At 44.4% G+C, this 18,644-nt stretch overlaps 1 protein-coding gene across 1 annotated transcript in view; it reads left to right on the top strand.

Moving 5' to 3' along the window:
* The window catches only part of DOK6 (docking protein 6), a 746,130-nt gene that overhangs the window by 490,136 nt on the left and 237,350 nt on the right, over positions 1 to 18,644 (top strand). The window contains 1 exon segment of the mRNA XM_073676947.1: positions 4,637 to 4,775. Coding sequence (XP_073533048.1) covers positions 4,637 to 4,775 — 139 coding nt within the window.

Raw genomic sequence — 18,644 nt, 5'->3', positions numbered from 1 at the left:
AAGCACCGAGCAGTAGCGAGCATGCTCGCTCATCACTAATTAGTACCACTTACTTTTCCAGCCTTTTTTTTAAATGTGTCCCAATTTTTTGTGGTGTGTTGCTGCCATCAATTTCTAAATGAGTTAATTATGAAATGGAAGAATGTCTATCTTTCGCCTTCTGATATGCCTTCTACATTCTGAATAAAATATGGCTGAGGGATTTCCAAATCATTGACTTCTTGTTTTCTTTACATTTTACACTGCGTCCCAACTTTTTTGGAAATGGGGTTTTCATTTGATAATGCAGTAAAGTTTGGATTTATCTTCCAAGAGCCTATAGACACAATTCTACTTATCCTTAGCACATCTCAACCAGTTTGCATTCAGCCTTAGAGTTTTAAATATTGTCTAGGTTTTTTTAAAGAAAATAGTTAGAGATTACCCTGTGAGGGGTTTCTACTCACGTGGGTGTGGCGTGAGGCAAACAGAAAGCATTTTCATTTAAATGTCCATGTCGGTTTATTACCTTAGAAACCGTGCATAAACAAAAAGGAAAACAAACAGCCTTTAGTGCAGGCAAAATAAAGCAAACAGTCTTTCAGGCAAAGTCTCTGGTTAGCCAGTCCTGTGGGCACACAGGCTGGGTAGCATCCAGTACACTGGCTCAGTCTGGAGACAACAACACACAGGAGACCTTCTCCCTCCATACACAGACCATGTGTCAAACAAAGGACTCCATTTTAACCTCTTAACCACACCCAGAGATGAGGTATGTGGGCAGCCAGACCCTCTCATCTCTCATGGCTGCCCATAACCTGGTCCCGAATGCACCAAACAATCCTCTTAGTGCTATGTGCGCTAGAGCAACACTCCAGGATTACATCACAGATGACAACCATCTCTGTGACACATACCTCCCATTAACTATATATCCGGTAGCTGCCTTACACCTGGCTTAGGGTAAGTGTAAGTGGGATCTTATCCTAATGTGTACTGTAACATTGCCATATCCCTCATTTGACCAGTTGGTCAAAAATGTGTTCTTTCAGCCCCTGACATCGTCATCTGCATACTGGTGGTTTTCATGTGTAGGAAAATGCAGCACACTTAGCTTTCCTATGCAAATGGCCATTGCAAAGAAATTTATACCATGTGGTGTACGTTTTTTACAGTGGGTATCTATGGTGGACGGATGAATAGGTATCCATCCTGACTGTGGCCAATGTCAAGCGCACACATCTTGCACTTGACATTTGGCACAGACATAGTGTGTATTAAGCCTAAGTTTGTTAATCTAATTTTTTTCTCACAATAAAGACTAAGGGATAGATTAGAGAAATGAAATGCATCAAAAGAATGTGGACCCTTATTTATGAAAAAATATTTTATTTTTTTTTCTGTGAAATAAATAAACCATTTTTGATGAATAAACACATGAAGAAGGCATAGCCAAGCAACTTGCAATGGTTGCACCAAATTTAGAATCCTAAGTGCGAATGATAGCAGAATCTAACTAGTTTATCTTTTTGATATTTGTTATTCTTTTACATACTCGCTACAAAAATAAGGTTAAAAATTGAATATTTTTAACAGAGAAATATTCACCTTCTTTAATGAGCTTCCCTAATAATACCTGAAATTATGAAACTTTCAGCTAATCCATTCACTGACTCTTGTTATATGAATATTAGCACAATGTAGTACATTCTATCTTTTGCAGTCAATTGATCTCTGTAAGGAATATCTGATAACCTATATGGTACCACTATCTTTTAATCCCAAAGGTTAGCAGTAAAATATATCTTATTGCTTTAATGTATACCAGGTTGTCAAAAATGACTTGGCTACATAAATAAGAAGCAGACTTTCCATTCATACGGTGCCTTTACTTATGATTTAAATGATATATAGTTAAGGATGATATCTGAAAGTTATTTTCATTCAAGGAAAGATGGAAATCTGTAAATTTTGTAATAGCTCCAAATAAAATTGTTTTGTACCAATTGAAATGTTCAATGTTAGTTCAAGCTCAGCTATTCATAAACATTATTTTATCTAGTAGATTGAGTCAGAACATTTTGCAAAAACAAAAAAGTATAGAAAATAGTAATTTAAATTTCAAACTACTATTCAAAGGTAACATATTAAAATTCTTATATGTTTATCCCTGTCTCAAACTCATTTTTCCCACCACTCTAGTGATATAATCAGATGGACAAAAGTTGTAGAAGAAGGATCAAAGGTTAAACTGTTTTGTCCTAGATCAAGGGTGGGGAAGATTTTTTCTACCAGGGGCCATTTAGATATTTCTAAGATCATTTGAGGGCCATACAAAATGATCAACTTTAAAATGATCCTGCTATATTTAGTCAATCAATTAACTCACCCCTAATGTGGTGGCTGGAACTGCTTCTCTTTGAATGCTTTTCCAGTTTTGCGTCGGTCTGGAGTTGCATAACTTTTCAAGAATGTGATGGGCAGTAGTAGCCACTCCTCAGCCTGCCCATGTGCCACCCACAGTACGCCTATATTGATGTAGCTGGCTGGTGTAGCTGGATGGTGTTCAAATCCCAAATATCATACGAGAGAAAGTCAGCTCACCATAATTGATGCACCTGGATATGACATAGTCAACGCATGGAGTTGCCATGGTGCGGGTCAGCATAAATTGCAGGAATTAAAGAAAAAATCTCCAGTATTTAAAAGTCAGCTCACCATAATTAATGCACCTAAATATGACACAGTCAACGCACAGAGCCGCCATGGTGCGGGTTAGCGTAAATTGCAGGAAAAATGGAAAAAATCTCCAGCATTGAAACCCAGATGAATGGAAGTAAAATTTAGCTTTTATTACTTCAGTTAAAAGGCATGAAAGCTTCTACACCACAGAGAACTGGTCAATCCGACACATTGCCACTAAGCCTTAATCATGGTTAAGGCTTAACCACTGAAATGCATCGGTTTGACCAGTTCTCTCTGGTGTACAAGCTATCTTGCTTTTTAATTGAAGAAATAAAGGCAAAGTTTTTTACATTCATCTTGTTTTTAACGCTGGGTATTTTTTCTTTTTCTTTCTGCAAAACCCAAATGTTGAAATGCATTGGCACAACTTCTAACTTTTAAAAATATTGTGACTTGCTAAGGTGTTTTATGCCAGAATTGTGGCATAAACATCTTAATAATTTTTTTCAAAGTGGCCAACTCATGTAAGCTGTGGAGTCCAAGAATAGTCGGCACTACATTCATAAACTGGTGCACGTGGGGAATCAACTTGAACAAAATAGAAAGAACCAGCCCCAGCACTCACGTGTTGAATAAATGCTTCTTTAATGGCAATCCACACAAAGCAAGACGTTTCATCCTCTCCCAAGCTTTTGTCAATTGACAAAAGCCTGGGAGTGGACAAAACCTTGGGAGGGGATGAAACGTCTTGCTTTGTGTAAATTGCCATTAAAGAAGCATTTATTCAACACGTGAGTGCTGGGGCTGGTTCTTTCTATTTTGTTCAACCCATGTAAGATGGCATCTTACTTATGCCTAATTTCAAAAAGACTATTTTGAAATGAAAGGCATATTTCATATAGATAAATTATTATTTTTTGTGTTTTCTTTATAATTTTTGGAGAGTACATTAGAGAAGAGCAAATTGATTTGCTGCAAATTAAATTAAAGTTGCATTTTAGGAAATTAGCTGGAACTGATAAATTCAAACAATTGATAATTGATTCACGCAAACCACCAAAAATGCTCACCAATATTTTACGCAATGCAGAAGATTGCATCAGTCAGAGAAGGCTTACATAACCTCGGGCTCCCCAATAAAGCCTTGCAGCTATCACATCACATAGTATAGCACAGCCATCACACAGCAAAGTACATCACATAGTATAGCACAGCCTATCATAGCCTGTATAAAAGCTGAGGCAGGAAACACAGCACAGCAACCATTTAAAGGTGAATTTCTTTAGTGAAAAGATGTCACAAACCACACCTCTGAATAAACTGTACAGCTAGTGTGTGTGACAAAATACCAGTGAATGATTAACATTTGTTCACATATGTGGAGGTCATTTGACATTACTAAGGCTGTATTTGTAGTAAAGAGATAGAAAGAGTTTGTCCCTGAGGACCTCAGAATATTATATCTGTCTTTTCAGGGCAATTTAAATACTTACGATTCCCAGCAAATTTAAACACCAGAAATCAAATTTTTTTTGAAAATTTTCAAAAGTTGGCAAATTTGAATTTCAAAGGATTTGATCATCTCTAATATACATCTTTTATTGGATAGTCTGAGATGACATCTGTGTGGACACTTCAAGACCATATGTTATATACATTTTTTTCATTGTTGTGCTAATGTGAAACATTTGCACAATGTTTAAGAGACGGCTCCTAATTACAATTACATATAAGCATCTGGACAAGCGTTAATAATTCTGCACAGTATGTATTAAATTGATCATGAAACCAAGGAAATAATCACAAATTACTTTGTCTAGAAGCACGACTTAAAAAAGTAAACCAATGATAAAAATAAAAAGTAAACTTAGTAACACAGTGATTTTACTTGCTTATTTCAATTGTAGGTATTGAATGCCTTTTAGAATTTACTGAACTACAATTGGATAATGTCTTTTTCTCTTCTTTATAGAATGTGTGACACGGGTGAAGGGCTATTTACATTTCAAACTAGAGAAGGAGAGATGATCTATCAGAAAGTCCATTCTGCAACCCTGGCGATAGCGGAGCAACATGAAAGGCTTATGCTAGAACTTGAGAAAAAAGCAAGAGTAAGTATATTACAATACTATACCAGTGTACAATAAATATTAAAAATAATTTTGGATTTTTAATGTAAAACTTTTAATTGCATTCTTGTTTTAAAGCTCCAAACTGTAGCTGCATTATAAATATTATGTAGGTACTTAGTGAAACTGGAAAAGACACAAGCTTAACCCATGTTTGCAATTGTGATCCAGAGAAACATAATAAAATGGTATTCATTATGTTTTTAATAATGTAAGAGATGAAAAAAATGCTGAATTCAAAGGTGTCACTTATAACTATAATTACAGCTATATCCCGTATCTCTCATGCAGTGCAATAATACTGTGTCTTATTCAGACCTCTACTCAATGCAAAAGAAACAACATATGTACAGTGCTACAAGTAGAAGACATTGATTAAAAAGATCTTATTGGTATATAACAAATGCATAAAATAACATAACAAATTTCTCTTCAACTCCTGTCAGAAACCTGAACTTGACTTCATACAGAATATTAGTATTTATTTGCCATGTTATAAAATTCATACACAGAAATGTCTCAGCAATATACCTTAAAAATGCCTAAAAAGCCACAGCAGAAAACATAAACATAATGTATGTCTTCTAAAATTCTAAAATAATCGTAGCAATGAAAGAGTATTGTGAAGCCTAAGGAAATTAGTACTAAAAATCACAGATTTCTCAAATCATGAATTGAGGTAGAACAGATAAAGAGGAAAATTTCCTGCTCTAAGCTTCACTCAGTGCTGCTTTCTCTTCTGCAGCATGCCGCCTACAGTTGTGAAGTATTGCATAAAACCATAATCTTATAAACAAAGGATTTATTATACTCACAAAACAGCAATTAAAACTGCATTTAAAAATCATAGTCATGGCTCACTGTCATGTAGTTATCTGGCAAAGAGTTTCGCTAGATTGCTTCTTCTGGGGTGTGTCTCCTAACTCTTAGTTTATATATCCATAAAAGTAAAACATACTCTACTAGGTTTACAGACATTTGAAAAAATTACCATATAAAATCTAGAGCCCTTCTACTTTAATAACTTTGTCCACATCATCATGAATTTTAAATAAAAACTGTAAAATTTTATTTAAGCAATTTTAAACTTTGATTAAATGTAAAGGACCTTTCAGTCATGAATGAAATAGGTGCAGTAAAAGGACCTTTTATTCATAATTCCCTAATCAGAGGGAGAGTTTTACCAAACTGGTTGCCTGAGTCTCATAAAATATTAAGGAAATTCAAAATGTGGATCACCACTTTCTTGGCTGTAACCTGCAAATGGCAAATTAAGAAGGAGCATTGTCAAAATTAATGACAACACCAAGAAGAAAAATGGATATAATTAAAATGAAATGTAAGCTCATTAAAAACAGTCAATAACTATCTCCAAGATACTTAAAAAGGCATTAATTTAACAACCTCCAATCTTAATATGACCATACTCCTTTACAAAGGTGTTTATGGAGAAACAGCAAAATTTCACATAAAGAAAACCTGATCAAAACTGCATATTTTGTTAAGCATAAAAACTGATAGTCTAAACACATAACTACTTTAACTGGAGAAAATTTGAGTCAGGAAGTGAGCCATAAGGGTAATTTTTAGGTGCAGATTTTAATAGATCTTTTGTTAATATAATGAATATTTTGCATGCAAAATCCTAGTTTTATGCAAAACTTCACTGCTGTGGGCCACTTAGTGTTTTCTTTTCTTCCTTTTATTAGAAGTAAGAGTGTACTTGAGAAATTTGGCAGTGGTTGAAGATTAAACAAGGAAAGTTTTCTATGTATCAGTTCTATTAAAAATATCTCAATGACTTTGAAAACTCTGGGACTATTAGTAATATTTCCCTAAGCCTGTGCAATACTTGCTACATGTAATAAGAAACCCCCATGAATTACAGTATTCAGCTAATAATGTAAGATACAACTACTTCTAAAGAGTTAATCTGAAAGAGTAGCTGCTTGTAATTGGTTAATTTTCTAGAGGAGGACATACCTGCTTCTAAAAGGTTAACATGAGTCTTTAACTACATACACACAGACTGACAACCACAGCAATTACCCACACTAAGTAGAAGTTGTGACAGGATTTAAATTTGTTGTTGCAGCTTCTAGTCTCCTCCAACTCTTCATGATTTTCTATAATAGATATAAATCCATGCTTCATCTCTTCTTACATAAATACATGCAGCTTAAAGCAAAGCTCATTTGTGATCACTTGCTGCACACTCTCAAGTCACTCAGCTCAGAATCAGGAAGTCTCACACAGCTGTCAAAATAGAGACACATTGGAGAGCTGACAAAAGCCAACTTTAGGCTTCTTTTCATAAAGAAAAAACTTCCATCACTAAATTTGATTTTTTTAGCTTTCCTAAATATACATATTTAAGAAAAGTTTTGTATTTTGGTGTTAACTTTATGAAATTTTCTAGAAAATAATAAGTCCTTTTCAAGTATTTTGTATGCTTCATCTTTGTCTTTATAAGAACATGTACATAAAAACATGGATCTGAAAATATAGCAGATTTCAATAAATGAGAACTAATGTCGATGTATATTGATGCTTTATGTTCCTTCATCTGATTAGATGGCAAGTACCATGTGACCACTGACATGGCAACTTTATATTAAACACTTATTGCCTTAGGCATCAGTCACACAATGTGTTTGGTGTGTATTATAAAATGCATACAAAAAAGTCCAAAGGTTTAACTCGTTTTTAAGGTGTTTTTATGTGTTTTAATGTCATTTTTATTGTGTTTTACTTTGTAAAGATAATCATTCCAGACATTTTATACAATTTATTACAAAGCCTCTGAAGTAAAAAAAAAATAGAAAATTGCTATACTGACAGCATGCTGTGTTAAAATATATGAAACAACAAAAAACAAAACATAATAGAGCAGATTTGGGAAAATGTTTTTAATGACCATAGCAAGTTCAAGCAATCAGTACTCCTTTCATTTTACCAAAGCAGATAAAGAAAATAAAACTGAGCTGTGATTTGTTGTTATGGCCAAAAATATACTTTTTCCTTAGGACAGTTTCGATAGAGGTGTATTGTATCTAGACATTTTTATGTTTTGCTATAAACGTAATAATCATTATTTTTTTTATAGAGCGTCAACATGTTCTGCAGCACTTTACTTTTCAGAGAATACATGTGACTCACCCCCTGGGCCGTGGGGTACCCGAGACCGGGCCTTCTAGTGTACGGTGCTGATGGGGGTAGTAGTGGCAACCCGATCCCGTGGCTCAGGGTGGTCAGACCAAATGGCGGCAGTCTATTTATCAGTGTTTTGAATGTCCGACTACGCCACCCGTGGATTGCAGTCAGAGATAACCGCCGCTGCAAGGCAGACCGCTGAGGCTGGTGTTGGTGTGCAGCACAGGGTAGGATAACTCCCCACGGGAAGAATGTAGCCTCAGGGCAGTGTAGGTGGATGCTGGGGGTGATGGTGCAGGCACAGCAGAAATCACGCAGAGTCCAATGATGCAGTCCAGGGTTTTTACTCACAGTTGTTATCTATGTCACTTCTGTCAGCAATGACTGCCCAAGCCATGCTGCGTCCACCAGGTGAGGGGCTCGGTCAACCCCCAGGCGATTCAGGAGTATGGCACAGGACTCCCTTCTGTCCTTTCTCTGGCCTCTCGTGCCCCACCAGTGACCAAACTTCTGTCCAGCTACAGCGGACCTTTGCGGGCAAACGTTGGCCTCCGCTTCCCGCTATCCTATATGGTGCCTTCCTAGCAGGTTTGGCGGGGGGTCACACCAATAGATGATCATGACCTCCGGTTCTTGGCTGAGGGATGATTTACCTCCACCAACTTGGGAATCCGGTACCCTTCTATAGCCTGACCCTTCACCCGAAATAACGCGGGTTTGCAACGGTTGCTGTCCGTTCTGCTCTCTCTTAGGGTCCCTTCTGCCTTCTTGTTTCTGGAGCCTTTCTACTCCTCTGTCTCTTCTCTATCCTTCCTTCTCCTTCTTCACTTCTCCTCTCTGGCCTCGGCCTCTTCTCTAGGCCTGCCTCGTGGAGCTGAGCTCAGGCTGAGCCTCAGCTCCCTGTCAGCTCTCTCTGACTGACTACTTCTTCTAACCTAAGATGGCTCCCACCTTTTATCTGCTTCTCTGTGTCCTGAGCTCTGGTGACCTGCACCCAATGAGCTCCTTACTATGCTCCAGAAACCGTCCCGTTCTGCTCCTACATCACTGGGTTCTCTTCCCCCTCCCCACTCCAGCCAGAGACATGGTCAGTTGTGCCTGCATATAAATGGGAGCATAATAGAGCTGTCCCCCGGAAATGGGGTGAGTGTGTGTATGCAGATACTGAGCCCTGGTCCATGCTCCATCCTTACCTGGGAGTGGAATATCACACCTCTGGTTGAGGTGCAATACCCCGGTAGCAACCGAACCCTCGGGGCGCTACACATGTATAGACCATATCAGACATTGAATAGTAACACACAATTCAAAAATTATACAAGGGCCTTGTATGCAAGATTATAATCTATAAAGAGATAATGGGACACAAAATATAAAAAGTGATTGTGTAATGCACACGCCCGGGCTGAGCGGCGTGTGCGTGTGATTCCACTGGACCGTGCCGGAGAGTGAATGCCTGGAGGGGCGTAACTAGGTATTCACCCGATCCGACCAGGGTCGCACGATGGCATACGACGCCAGTGCACCAAGGAGGAACCGAGCAGAGGGACCAGGTGCTACTCCAGGACAGACCCCGGACACGGCTGTTGACCCACGCAGGGGAATACAGGAACAGACTGGTTAGGCTGGCACACAGACTGGTGCGAATAGGCAGGCACGACTGGTATGCAGGCAGGTGGGTATGCAGGCAGGGGGGTACAGGCAAGCACGGCTAGAGTGCAGACAGGGAGGCACTAGCAGGTAGGAACACAGGCGGGATAGGACCCAGTACACACTGGGACTCAGGAACAGAACCACAGATGTGGCGGACAAACACAGCAGAGTGAGGCCGCCCAGAGAGGTGAGCGAGAGCAGGGTAGGACAAGACCGCCTGGAGCGGTGAGCAAGAGTAGAGCAGGAAGAAACACAATGCTCAGGCAGGGATTGATTGGAGCAGCTGGGTTAAATACCAGGTGACAGACAGCAATAGGCTGAGGACGCACAAGGGGTGTGCCTGCAGCAGGTACAAAAAGCAGGAAGTGATCGGGCGCTGCCCTTAAGCAGCAGAAACAGACACAAACAGACAGCATGGAGGGAAGCCAGAGAGACATTCTGGACTGGAGATCAAGTGCGCGCTCTTGCACAGTGGGAGATGGACCACTATGCAAGGACGCCGCCAGGTATGTTACAGTACCCCCCCTTACACCCCCTCTTCTTCAAGCCTGCCAGAATGTTCCGCAGGGAATTCGAGGGCCAATCCTTCACTTCAAGGAGATCACTTCCACTGTCCACCAGAAAAACTGGTCTCCTCTGGGTAGCTAGGATGCTACCTCCTATCCAGCCATCCTCAGCAACAGACGAAATGGGTGGAGTACCAGGAACAGCAAACAAGGAAGTCTCTCTCCATATATTTTCAGGTGGCACCCCAGAGGGTACAGGAGACAACTGGAAGTCCTCCACCGGGTTGGAGGGGAGCAGAGACTTGGGGGTAATCTCTGCTTCGAGGTACATCTTGTCAAACTCACAGGAAGAAATAGACGGGTTATCAGGTACAGGGTGAGGAAAAGTCACTGTCTCTTTGTTATCTGGTGGTACCCCGGAGGATTCAGGAAACAACTGGAGGTCCTCCGCCGGGTCAGAAGAGTGAAGAGGTTCGGGGAAAACATCTGCTTCAGAGTACACTAGGTCGGACTCACTGGACGAAGCAGGCGAGGTATCGGGTGCCGAGTATAGGAAAGTCTCTGTCCATTCACCACCAGGTGGCGCCCCGAAGGGTTCTGGAGACAACTGGAGGTCCTCCGCCTGGTCGGAGGGGTGTAGAGACTCGGGAGTAACCTCTGCTTCGGAGTACGCTAGGTTGGACTCACTGGACGAAGCGAGAGAGGTATCAGGTACAGAGTATAGGAGAGTCTATGTCCATTCACCACCAGGTGGCACCCCGAAGGGTTCTGGAGACAACTGGAGGTCCTCCGCCTGGTCGGAGGGGTGTAGAGACTCATGGGTAACCTCTGCTTCAGAGTACACTAGGTCGGACTCACTGGATGAAGCAGCCGAGGTATCAGGTACCGAGTATAGGAAAGTCTCTGTCCATTCGCTACCAGGTAGCACCCCGAAGGGTTCAGGAGACAACTGGAGATCCTCCGCCTGATCGGAGGGGTGTAGAGACTCGGGGGTAACCTCTGCTTCAGGGAACACTAGGTCGGACTCACTGGACAAAGCAGGCAAGGTATCAGGTGCAGAGTATAGGGAAGTCTCTCTCCAATTGTCATCAAGTGGTATCCCGGGGGATTCAGGAGGCAAGAGGGGGTCCTCCGGTGTGGATTCTGGGTGGGCAGCAGTCTCTTCGGGCAGGAGAACTGGTGCACTACCCACGTACATTACCCGTTGGGGCTTCTCCGGGATACAGGGAGATGAAGCTTCAGTAGGGACTTCAAGGTTGGGGTCAGGAGGTCTCAGGGAGTACAGACCCTGGCGTGACGGCTTGCCTCTACGTCTAGCACGTCTGGACTGCGTCTTGAGGTTGGGAGAAGTATTCCGGAGAGCGTAGTCACCCTGTGAGGATTCTGGGTGGGCAGTAGTCTCATTGGGCTGGAGGACTATTGCGCTACCCACACACATTACCCATCGGGGCTGCTCCGGGATATTGGGAAGTGAAGCTTCAGCAGGGGTCTCCGGGTTAGGATCATCGAAGACCATTAGAAAGGCCACCAGGAAGGCCATTATGTCCAGGACGATAGGATCCTGTGCGTCCCATAGGGGGGTGATCCAATTCAAGGCATCACCCGCTAGGTAAGACATCATGAATCCCACCTTAGCCCGATCTGTGGGAAAACATAGAGGGTAGAACTTGAAGTGTAGCATGCATTGCTCCACAAATGCACGACTCTGTCTTGGATCCCCATAGTAATGTGGCGGATCCGCAGAAACGAGAGCTGATAGATCCATCAGGACGGGTGCGTAATTCGCCTGGAACTCAGCTAAGGAAAAAAAAAATTATTTATTTATTTTTAATGCATGTATTCGCTGGAAAACGTCTCAGAGAGCGAAGGCTGTGGGGCTCAACGGGAACCATGGCCTGAGCATGCTGTAATGCACAGGCCCGGGCTGAGCGGCGTGTGCGTGTGATTCCACTGGACCGTGCCAGAGAGTGAATGCCTGGAGGGGCGTAACTAGGTATTCACCCGATCCGACCAGGGTCGCACGACGGCATATGATGCCAGTGCACCAAGGAGGAACCGAGCAGAGGGACCAGGTGCTACTCCAGGACAGACCCCGACACGGCTGTTGACCCACGCAGGGGAATACAGGAACAAACTGGTTAGGCTGGCACACAGACTGGTGGGAATAGGCAGGCACGACTGGTATGCAGGCAGGCGGGTATGCAGGCAGGGGGGTACAGGCAAGCACGGCTAGAGTGCAGACAGGGAGGCACTAGCAGGTAGGAACACAGGCGGGATAGGACCCAGTACACACTGGGACTCAGGAACAGAACCACAGATGTGGCGGACAAACACAGCAGAGTGAGGCCGCCCAGAGAGGTGAGCGAGAGCAGGGCAGGACAAGACCGCCTGGAGCGGTGAGCAAGAGTAGAGCAGGACGAGGCCGCCTGGAGCAGTGAGCAAGAGTAGAGCAGGACAAGGCCGCCTGGAGCGGTGAGCAAAGGGTCAGAGCTGAGCGAGACTGCCGGAGCAGTGAGCAAGGAGTCAGAGCAGAGCGAGACTGCCAGGGCAGTGAGCAAAGGAGTCAGAGCAGAGCGAGACTGCCGGAGCAGTGAGCAAAGGCAGAGCAGGCTAAAACCGCCGGAGCGGTGAGCAAAGGCAGAGCAGGCTAGAACCGCCGGAGCGGTGAGCAAAGGCAGAGCAGGCTAGAACCGCCGGAGCCGTGAGCAAAGGCAGAGCAGGCTAGAACCGCCGGAGCGGTGAGCAAAGGCAGAGCAGGCTAGAACCGCCGGAGCGGTGAGCAAAGGCAGAGCAGGCTAGCACCGTCGGAGCGGTGAGCAAAGGCAGAGCAGGCTAGAACCGCCGGAGCGGTGAGAAAAGGCAGAGCAGGTTAGAACCGCCGGAGCGGTGAGCAAAGGCAGAGCAGGCTAGAACCGCCGGAGCGGTGAGCAAAGGCAGAGCAGGCTAGAACCGCCGGAGCGGTGAGCAAAGGCAGAGCAGGCTAGAACCGCCGGAGCGGAGAGCAAAGGCAGAGCAGGCTAGAACCGCCGGAGCGGTGAGCAAAGGCAGAGCAGGCTAGAACCGCCGGAGCGGTGAGCTAAGGCAGAGCAGGGGGGACAGGGCTCTGTTCACACGGAACAGACAGGAAGGGAAAGGCAGAACCAGATACCCACAGGGTACTTGCAGTGAAGTAGCGAGTGGACCACAAACTCACAAACGGGAGTACAGTGACAACGGGCAGGAGTTAGGTACGAGTTCAGACTCTGCAGAAAAAGGAAAGGTACGGACATAGAGAAACACGGGAAACAGGCTAGAAGAGTATACAGACAAGAACAGACACAGTAGCAAGATACAGGAGCGGGTCTAGGTAGCGGCCCCTAGAAGGCGGGAGGAACAGGCTAGGAGCGTGTTCAGACAGGACAGACAAGATACAGTAGCGGGTCTAGGAATGCAGCCCCTAGAGGGTGGGAGGAACAGGCTAGGAGCGTGTACAGACTGGCCTGGAAATACAGCCTCCAGGATAGGCAGACAAGAGAACACAGAAGGGACCTGGCACATTCAGAGTACAAGAGCACGCTAAATGAAACACAATGCTCAGGCAGGGATTGATTGGAGCAGCTGGGTTAAATACCAGGTGACAGACAGCAATAGGCTGAGGACGCACAAGGGGTGTGCCTGCAGCAGGTACAAAAAGCAGGAAGTTATCGGGCGCCGCCCTTAAGCAGCAGAAACAGACACAAACAGACAGCATGGAGGGAAGCCAGAGAGACATTCTGGACTGGAGATCAAGTGCGCGCTCTTGCACAGTGGGAGATGGACCACTATGCAAGGACGCCGCCAGGTATCTTACAGATTGTCTTGTATGGTCCAGCAATTTTTTAATAAATAGTGATCTTCAAGAAAACCTGCATAAATCAGTCATGTGTATAAGTACAGATACAAAGTGATATTGAGTGCATTGAGTGTGAGGAAACAAATGATAGAAAGGAACAGATTATGAGGAAAATTTAGTAAGTGAAAACAGAGAAAAGTTAGATTAGTGAAGTGAGGTGATAGGCCTTCCTAAAAAAATATGTTTTAAGGGCATCCTTAATACGGTGGATACTAGAAATTTAAAGGATTGTCTAGGGTAGTGTATTCCAGAGAACTGGAACAGCACAAAATTTGTTTTGGAGACATGAGTGGGAGGTTCGGATTATAGAGGATGTAAGTCTCAGTTCATTAGCAGAACAGAGATCTCAGTTTGGGTTGTAGAAAAAGATGAGGAATGAGTTGTAGAGCAGTGCAGCACTGTGGAGGGCTTTGTGGATGAGTGTGATTAGTTTATGATGTATTTTCTAGCTAATGTGCCATGAGCAGAAATGGAGTTAAATTTTAGCAGTACAATGTGGTCCAAGGTTAGGAGAGATGTCTCCTGTAGCTTTGAAAAGGAGAATAGAGAGAGCAAATAGTTCAGTAATTTGTGATGATAATGTCTCCTGTGTTTTATGGTGGGATTGGATAGTTTTGAGCATTTCAAGAATGTGAGAAGAGCATGTGAGTGCTAAGGAGAGTGGAACTGAAGTGGATGGAGTGTACTGAAGGGTTGAAAGGGCAGTCAATTTGAAAGTAAATAGCATCTAAAACCTAGATGGAGGAAGTAAACTTGGAAACACCATTTAGCAGCATGAATGAACTTAAAGCAAGTTTTTTTTATTATCTTTCATAGTATACTTGTCTCCTGCCCTGTTTAATTGCCATGGCACTGTCATTATACTTTGACAAATATGGCTCTTTGACAAAAATTTACTTGTGCACCTTGCATTGATGCTTCCTCTGTTTAGATCTAAATTTATAGGGAAGTAAAATGTACAGTGGGTGCGGAAAGTATTCAGACCCATTTAAATTTTTCACTCTTTGTTTCATTGCAGCCACATTTGGTAAATTCTAAAAAGTTCATTTTTTTTCTCATTAAAGTACACTCTGCACTAGTGTTGAGCCACTCCCGTAGTGTTCGAGTTCGGTTCGGTTCGTCGAACACCCGTGTGTTCGCCGAACTGTTCGTCGAACTGTTCGTCGAACACCTTCGAACACCGTTAAAACCAATGGCAGGCAAACAAAAACACATAGAAACACATAGAAAACACCTTCAAAGGTGTCCAAAAGCTGACAAACTGCTCAGAAGACATAACTAACACATGGAAAAGTGACAAGTACATATAGTCATGCGAAAATAAAAGAGGTGGAGGAGTAAAAGGAGGGGGAGACACAGATATAGGCATGTCATGCCCTTCTAAAATCCAAAAAGTGAGAAGCCGACACGGCCAGTCCGCTCCTGCCCGTGCCACCTCCGTGTCGCCGGGTTTGTGCCAGAGCCGCGGTGAACCCTGATGGCCAGCCCCCCTCTCCCAATACTGGTGCCTGTCCGCTGGTGGGTCGAGCGAGCCCCCCTGTGGTGGAGGCAGCTCTAAGCTTTTTAATTTAAATTGTCTCTCTAATTTGAATGAATACACTTTAAATCCATTTACAAGGATCTATTGGAGGGCAAGTCTCATGCCAGCAGCCACGTAATTCCAGCTCCAGTAGCGTCCATTAAAGCTGCTGCAGTTAAAAAGCTTTTATAAGGATCGAGCTCGGCTGTCCACCGCAAGGCATCCTACTGCCAGTCCCAGCCCCTATGCCTTGGGGTGCCTCCTGATGCTCTTCACTGAGTATCCCATGGTCCCGAAGCATTTCCTTTGAAAAAATTAAGTGTCTAAACTACAGGTGGTGTAGCTTGCTTAACAGCCGAGATAATCCGCTGACTAGCAGACACTGCTACTAGGTACAAAGTGTTTCCTGGGCTAGATGCAGTTAAAAATTTGTAATTAGATACTCTCGTTGGATGCTGAGAAAGCATTCCATAGAGTCTCCTGGCACGCCATATATGATTCTCTTAAAAAGCTTGGGGTAGGGGTCTAGGGGACCCTTTTATAGCCAAAATCACGGCCCTGTATCACAATACGTCACCTAGGCTGAAGATAAATGGAACTGTAGCACCCTGAGGGCTCGGTTGCTACAGAGGTATTGCACCTCACCCAGAGGTGTGATATCTCACTCTCAGGTAAGGATGGAGTGTGGATCAGGACCCGACACCTGCATGCATTACACCACATTGCCGTGGGGCAGGGCGACCAATATGCCTCTGAGATGGGCACGACAGTCCCTGTCCCTGGCTGGAGTGGGGGGAGGGAACACTGAGGAAGGGGAACCCTGTAGTGCAGGAGCAGGGAGGAAGCAGTTCCTGGGTGCAGTGAGAAGGGAGTATAAAAGGTGGGCACCATCTTAGTTCAGTGCAGAGAAGTCTGAGCAGAAGTGGCAGGGAGCAGGGGCTCTGCATGAGCTCTGCTCCGGAGGCGGGCCTAGTAACAGAGACCCAGGCCTGGAAGAGGGAGAAGGAAGGAAGAGGAGTGGAGAAGGCTCCAGGAATGAGGAATGAAGGGATCCCAGGGGTGCGGACGGGCGAGTCGCCACCGCACGCCCGAATCCACCTGCGTGGAGGGGTCAGGCCAAAGGGGGAGACCGGTCCCCGAAACTAGTGGAGGCAGGAAACGACCCTCAGCTAGAAACCGGAGGCTGTGACATTTTATGTGGCGCAGCCCCTCGCTACACCCGCTAGGAAGGCACCACATAGGGTCAGGGAAACTAGCGCCAAGTTTACCAAGAGGAGGCCCGATGCACCCGGACAGAAGGGTTGGTAAGAAAGGCCAGACAAAGGACACACAAAGGGAGTCCTGTGAAGCGCTCCAAAGCTATCTGGGAGTTGTCTGAACCCCTCACGTGGTGAGCACAGTACGACGTGGGCAGCCGTTACCTGCAGACGTGGTCTGGATAATAAGAACTGTGAGTAAAGGCCCTGGACTGCATCACTGACTCCGTGTTGTTACTGCTGCTGCCCTGCACCATCACCCCCATCCTCCGCATACACTGCCCTGAGGTTATACTCCTCCCGTGGGGAGTTATGCTACGCTCTGCTGCACCCACAACACCAGCCTCAGCGGTCTGCCCTGCAGCGGCGGTTCACTCTGACCGCAATCCACGGGTGGCGTAGTCGGACATTTAAACATCAAAACCACATAAATAGTTCCGCCACTGGTTTGACCACCCTGAGCCACGGAACCGGGTCGCCGCCACGAAGACTACAACCACCAGCATCCACCAAAAAGGGTCCGGCTCCGGGTGTCCCAAGGCCCAGGGGGTGCATCAGAACATTTTCATCACCTTTCACAATCACCAATGGGACAAGGCAGGGATGTCCTCTGTCCCCTCTCTTATACATCCTAGTGACGGAGCACCTGCTCTCATCAATTCGCCATAACCCCAATATTAGGTGGATTGAGGTGGGAGGCACCGAGTACAAGTGCTCTCTATTTGCTGATGATGTCCTAGTATATATCACTCAATCACATATATCCATCCATGCTGTTATGGCTGAAATAGATCACTTTGTTACATGGTCAAATTTTAAAATCAATGCAGCGAAGTCTGAGGCCCTCGATGTCTCCCTCCCCAAATCCATATAGGATTCCATCCAGTCCAACTTTCCCTTTGCCTGGCCCTCACAGGGTATCAAATACTTAGGAATTCCTATTCATAGAGACCTCTCCCATCTATGTTATCTTAATTTTGGGCCCTTTATTGAACAACTCCATACAGACCACGGTTGGCAAGTTAGAACTGTAAGATTCACTACGTGAACCACTGGTGTTTTGTGGAAAAGCACATGTACACTGCGTTCCAAATTATTATGCAAAAAGTGTTTAGGAGTGATAAGGGAAGAAATTGTTTGTTTGTCAGTTAAACTCATTGATGGTGATGTGTGTCAGGGCTCTTTATATCACTGTAAGCAATTGCAGACACCTGTGCTAATTAGTTTGGCAGGTGTGTCCAATGAAAGGCAAGACTACTTAAGAAGGCTGTCTCACATTATTAAGCAGCCTACATTTTCTGCCAAAATGGGAAAGAAAAAGGATGTGTCGGCTGCTGAGAAGCAACAAATTGTGGAGTGTTTAGGTCAAGGCATGACTACAATCAACATTGTGCTATGATCAGGATGAAGTGTCTTGGCAATCAAGAAGTATGTAGCTGATTCACAGTACACACGTGTGCGTGCTGATAAGGGCAAATTGAGGACTCTTTCCTACAGGCAATTACGTCAGGTTGAAAGAGCAGCGGCAAAAAAGCCTTGTCATAGCAGCAGACAAGTTTTTGAAGCTGCTTGTGCCTCCAACGTCCCCCGAATAACAAGATGCAGGGTCCTTCAGAGGTTTGCAGCTGTGCATACGCCATCCTGTCGACCTCCTCTATCCACTTCACACAAGCAGAAACGGCTCCAGTGGGCCAAACATTACATGAAGACTGATTTCAAAACTGTTTTGTTCACGGATGAGTGCCGTGCAGCGCTCGATGGTCCAGATGTAAGGAGTGGAGGATGGCTGGTTGATGGACACCACACGCAAACACGGCTACAGCGCCAACAAGGAGGAGGTGGAGTAATGTTTTGGGCTGGAATCATGGGGAGAGAGATTGTCGGCCCCTTTAG

The sequence above is a fragment of the Phyllobates terribilis genome, unplaced genomic scaffold, assembly GCF_046119375.1.
Source record: "Phyllobates terribilis strain yellow unplaced genomic scaffold, ASM4611937v1 Scaffold_4__5_contigs__length_816908805, whole genome shotgun sequence".
Taxonomy (NCBI): Eukaryota; Metazoa; Chordata; class Amphibia; order Anura; family Dendrobatidae; genus Phyllobates; species Phyllobates terribilis.
This window is presented reverse-complemented; position numbering and strand designations above follow the sequence as displayed.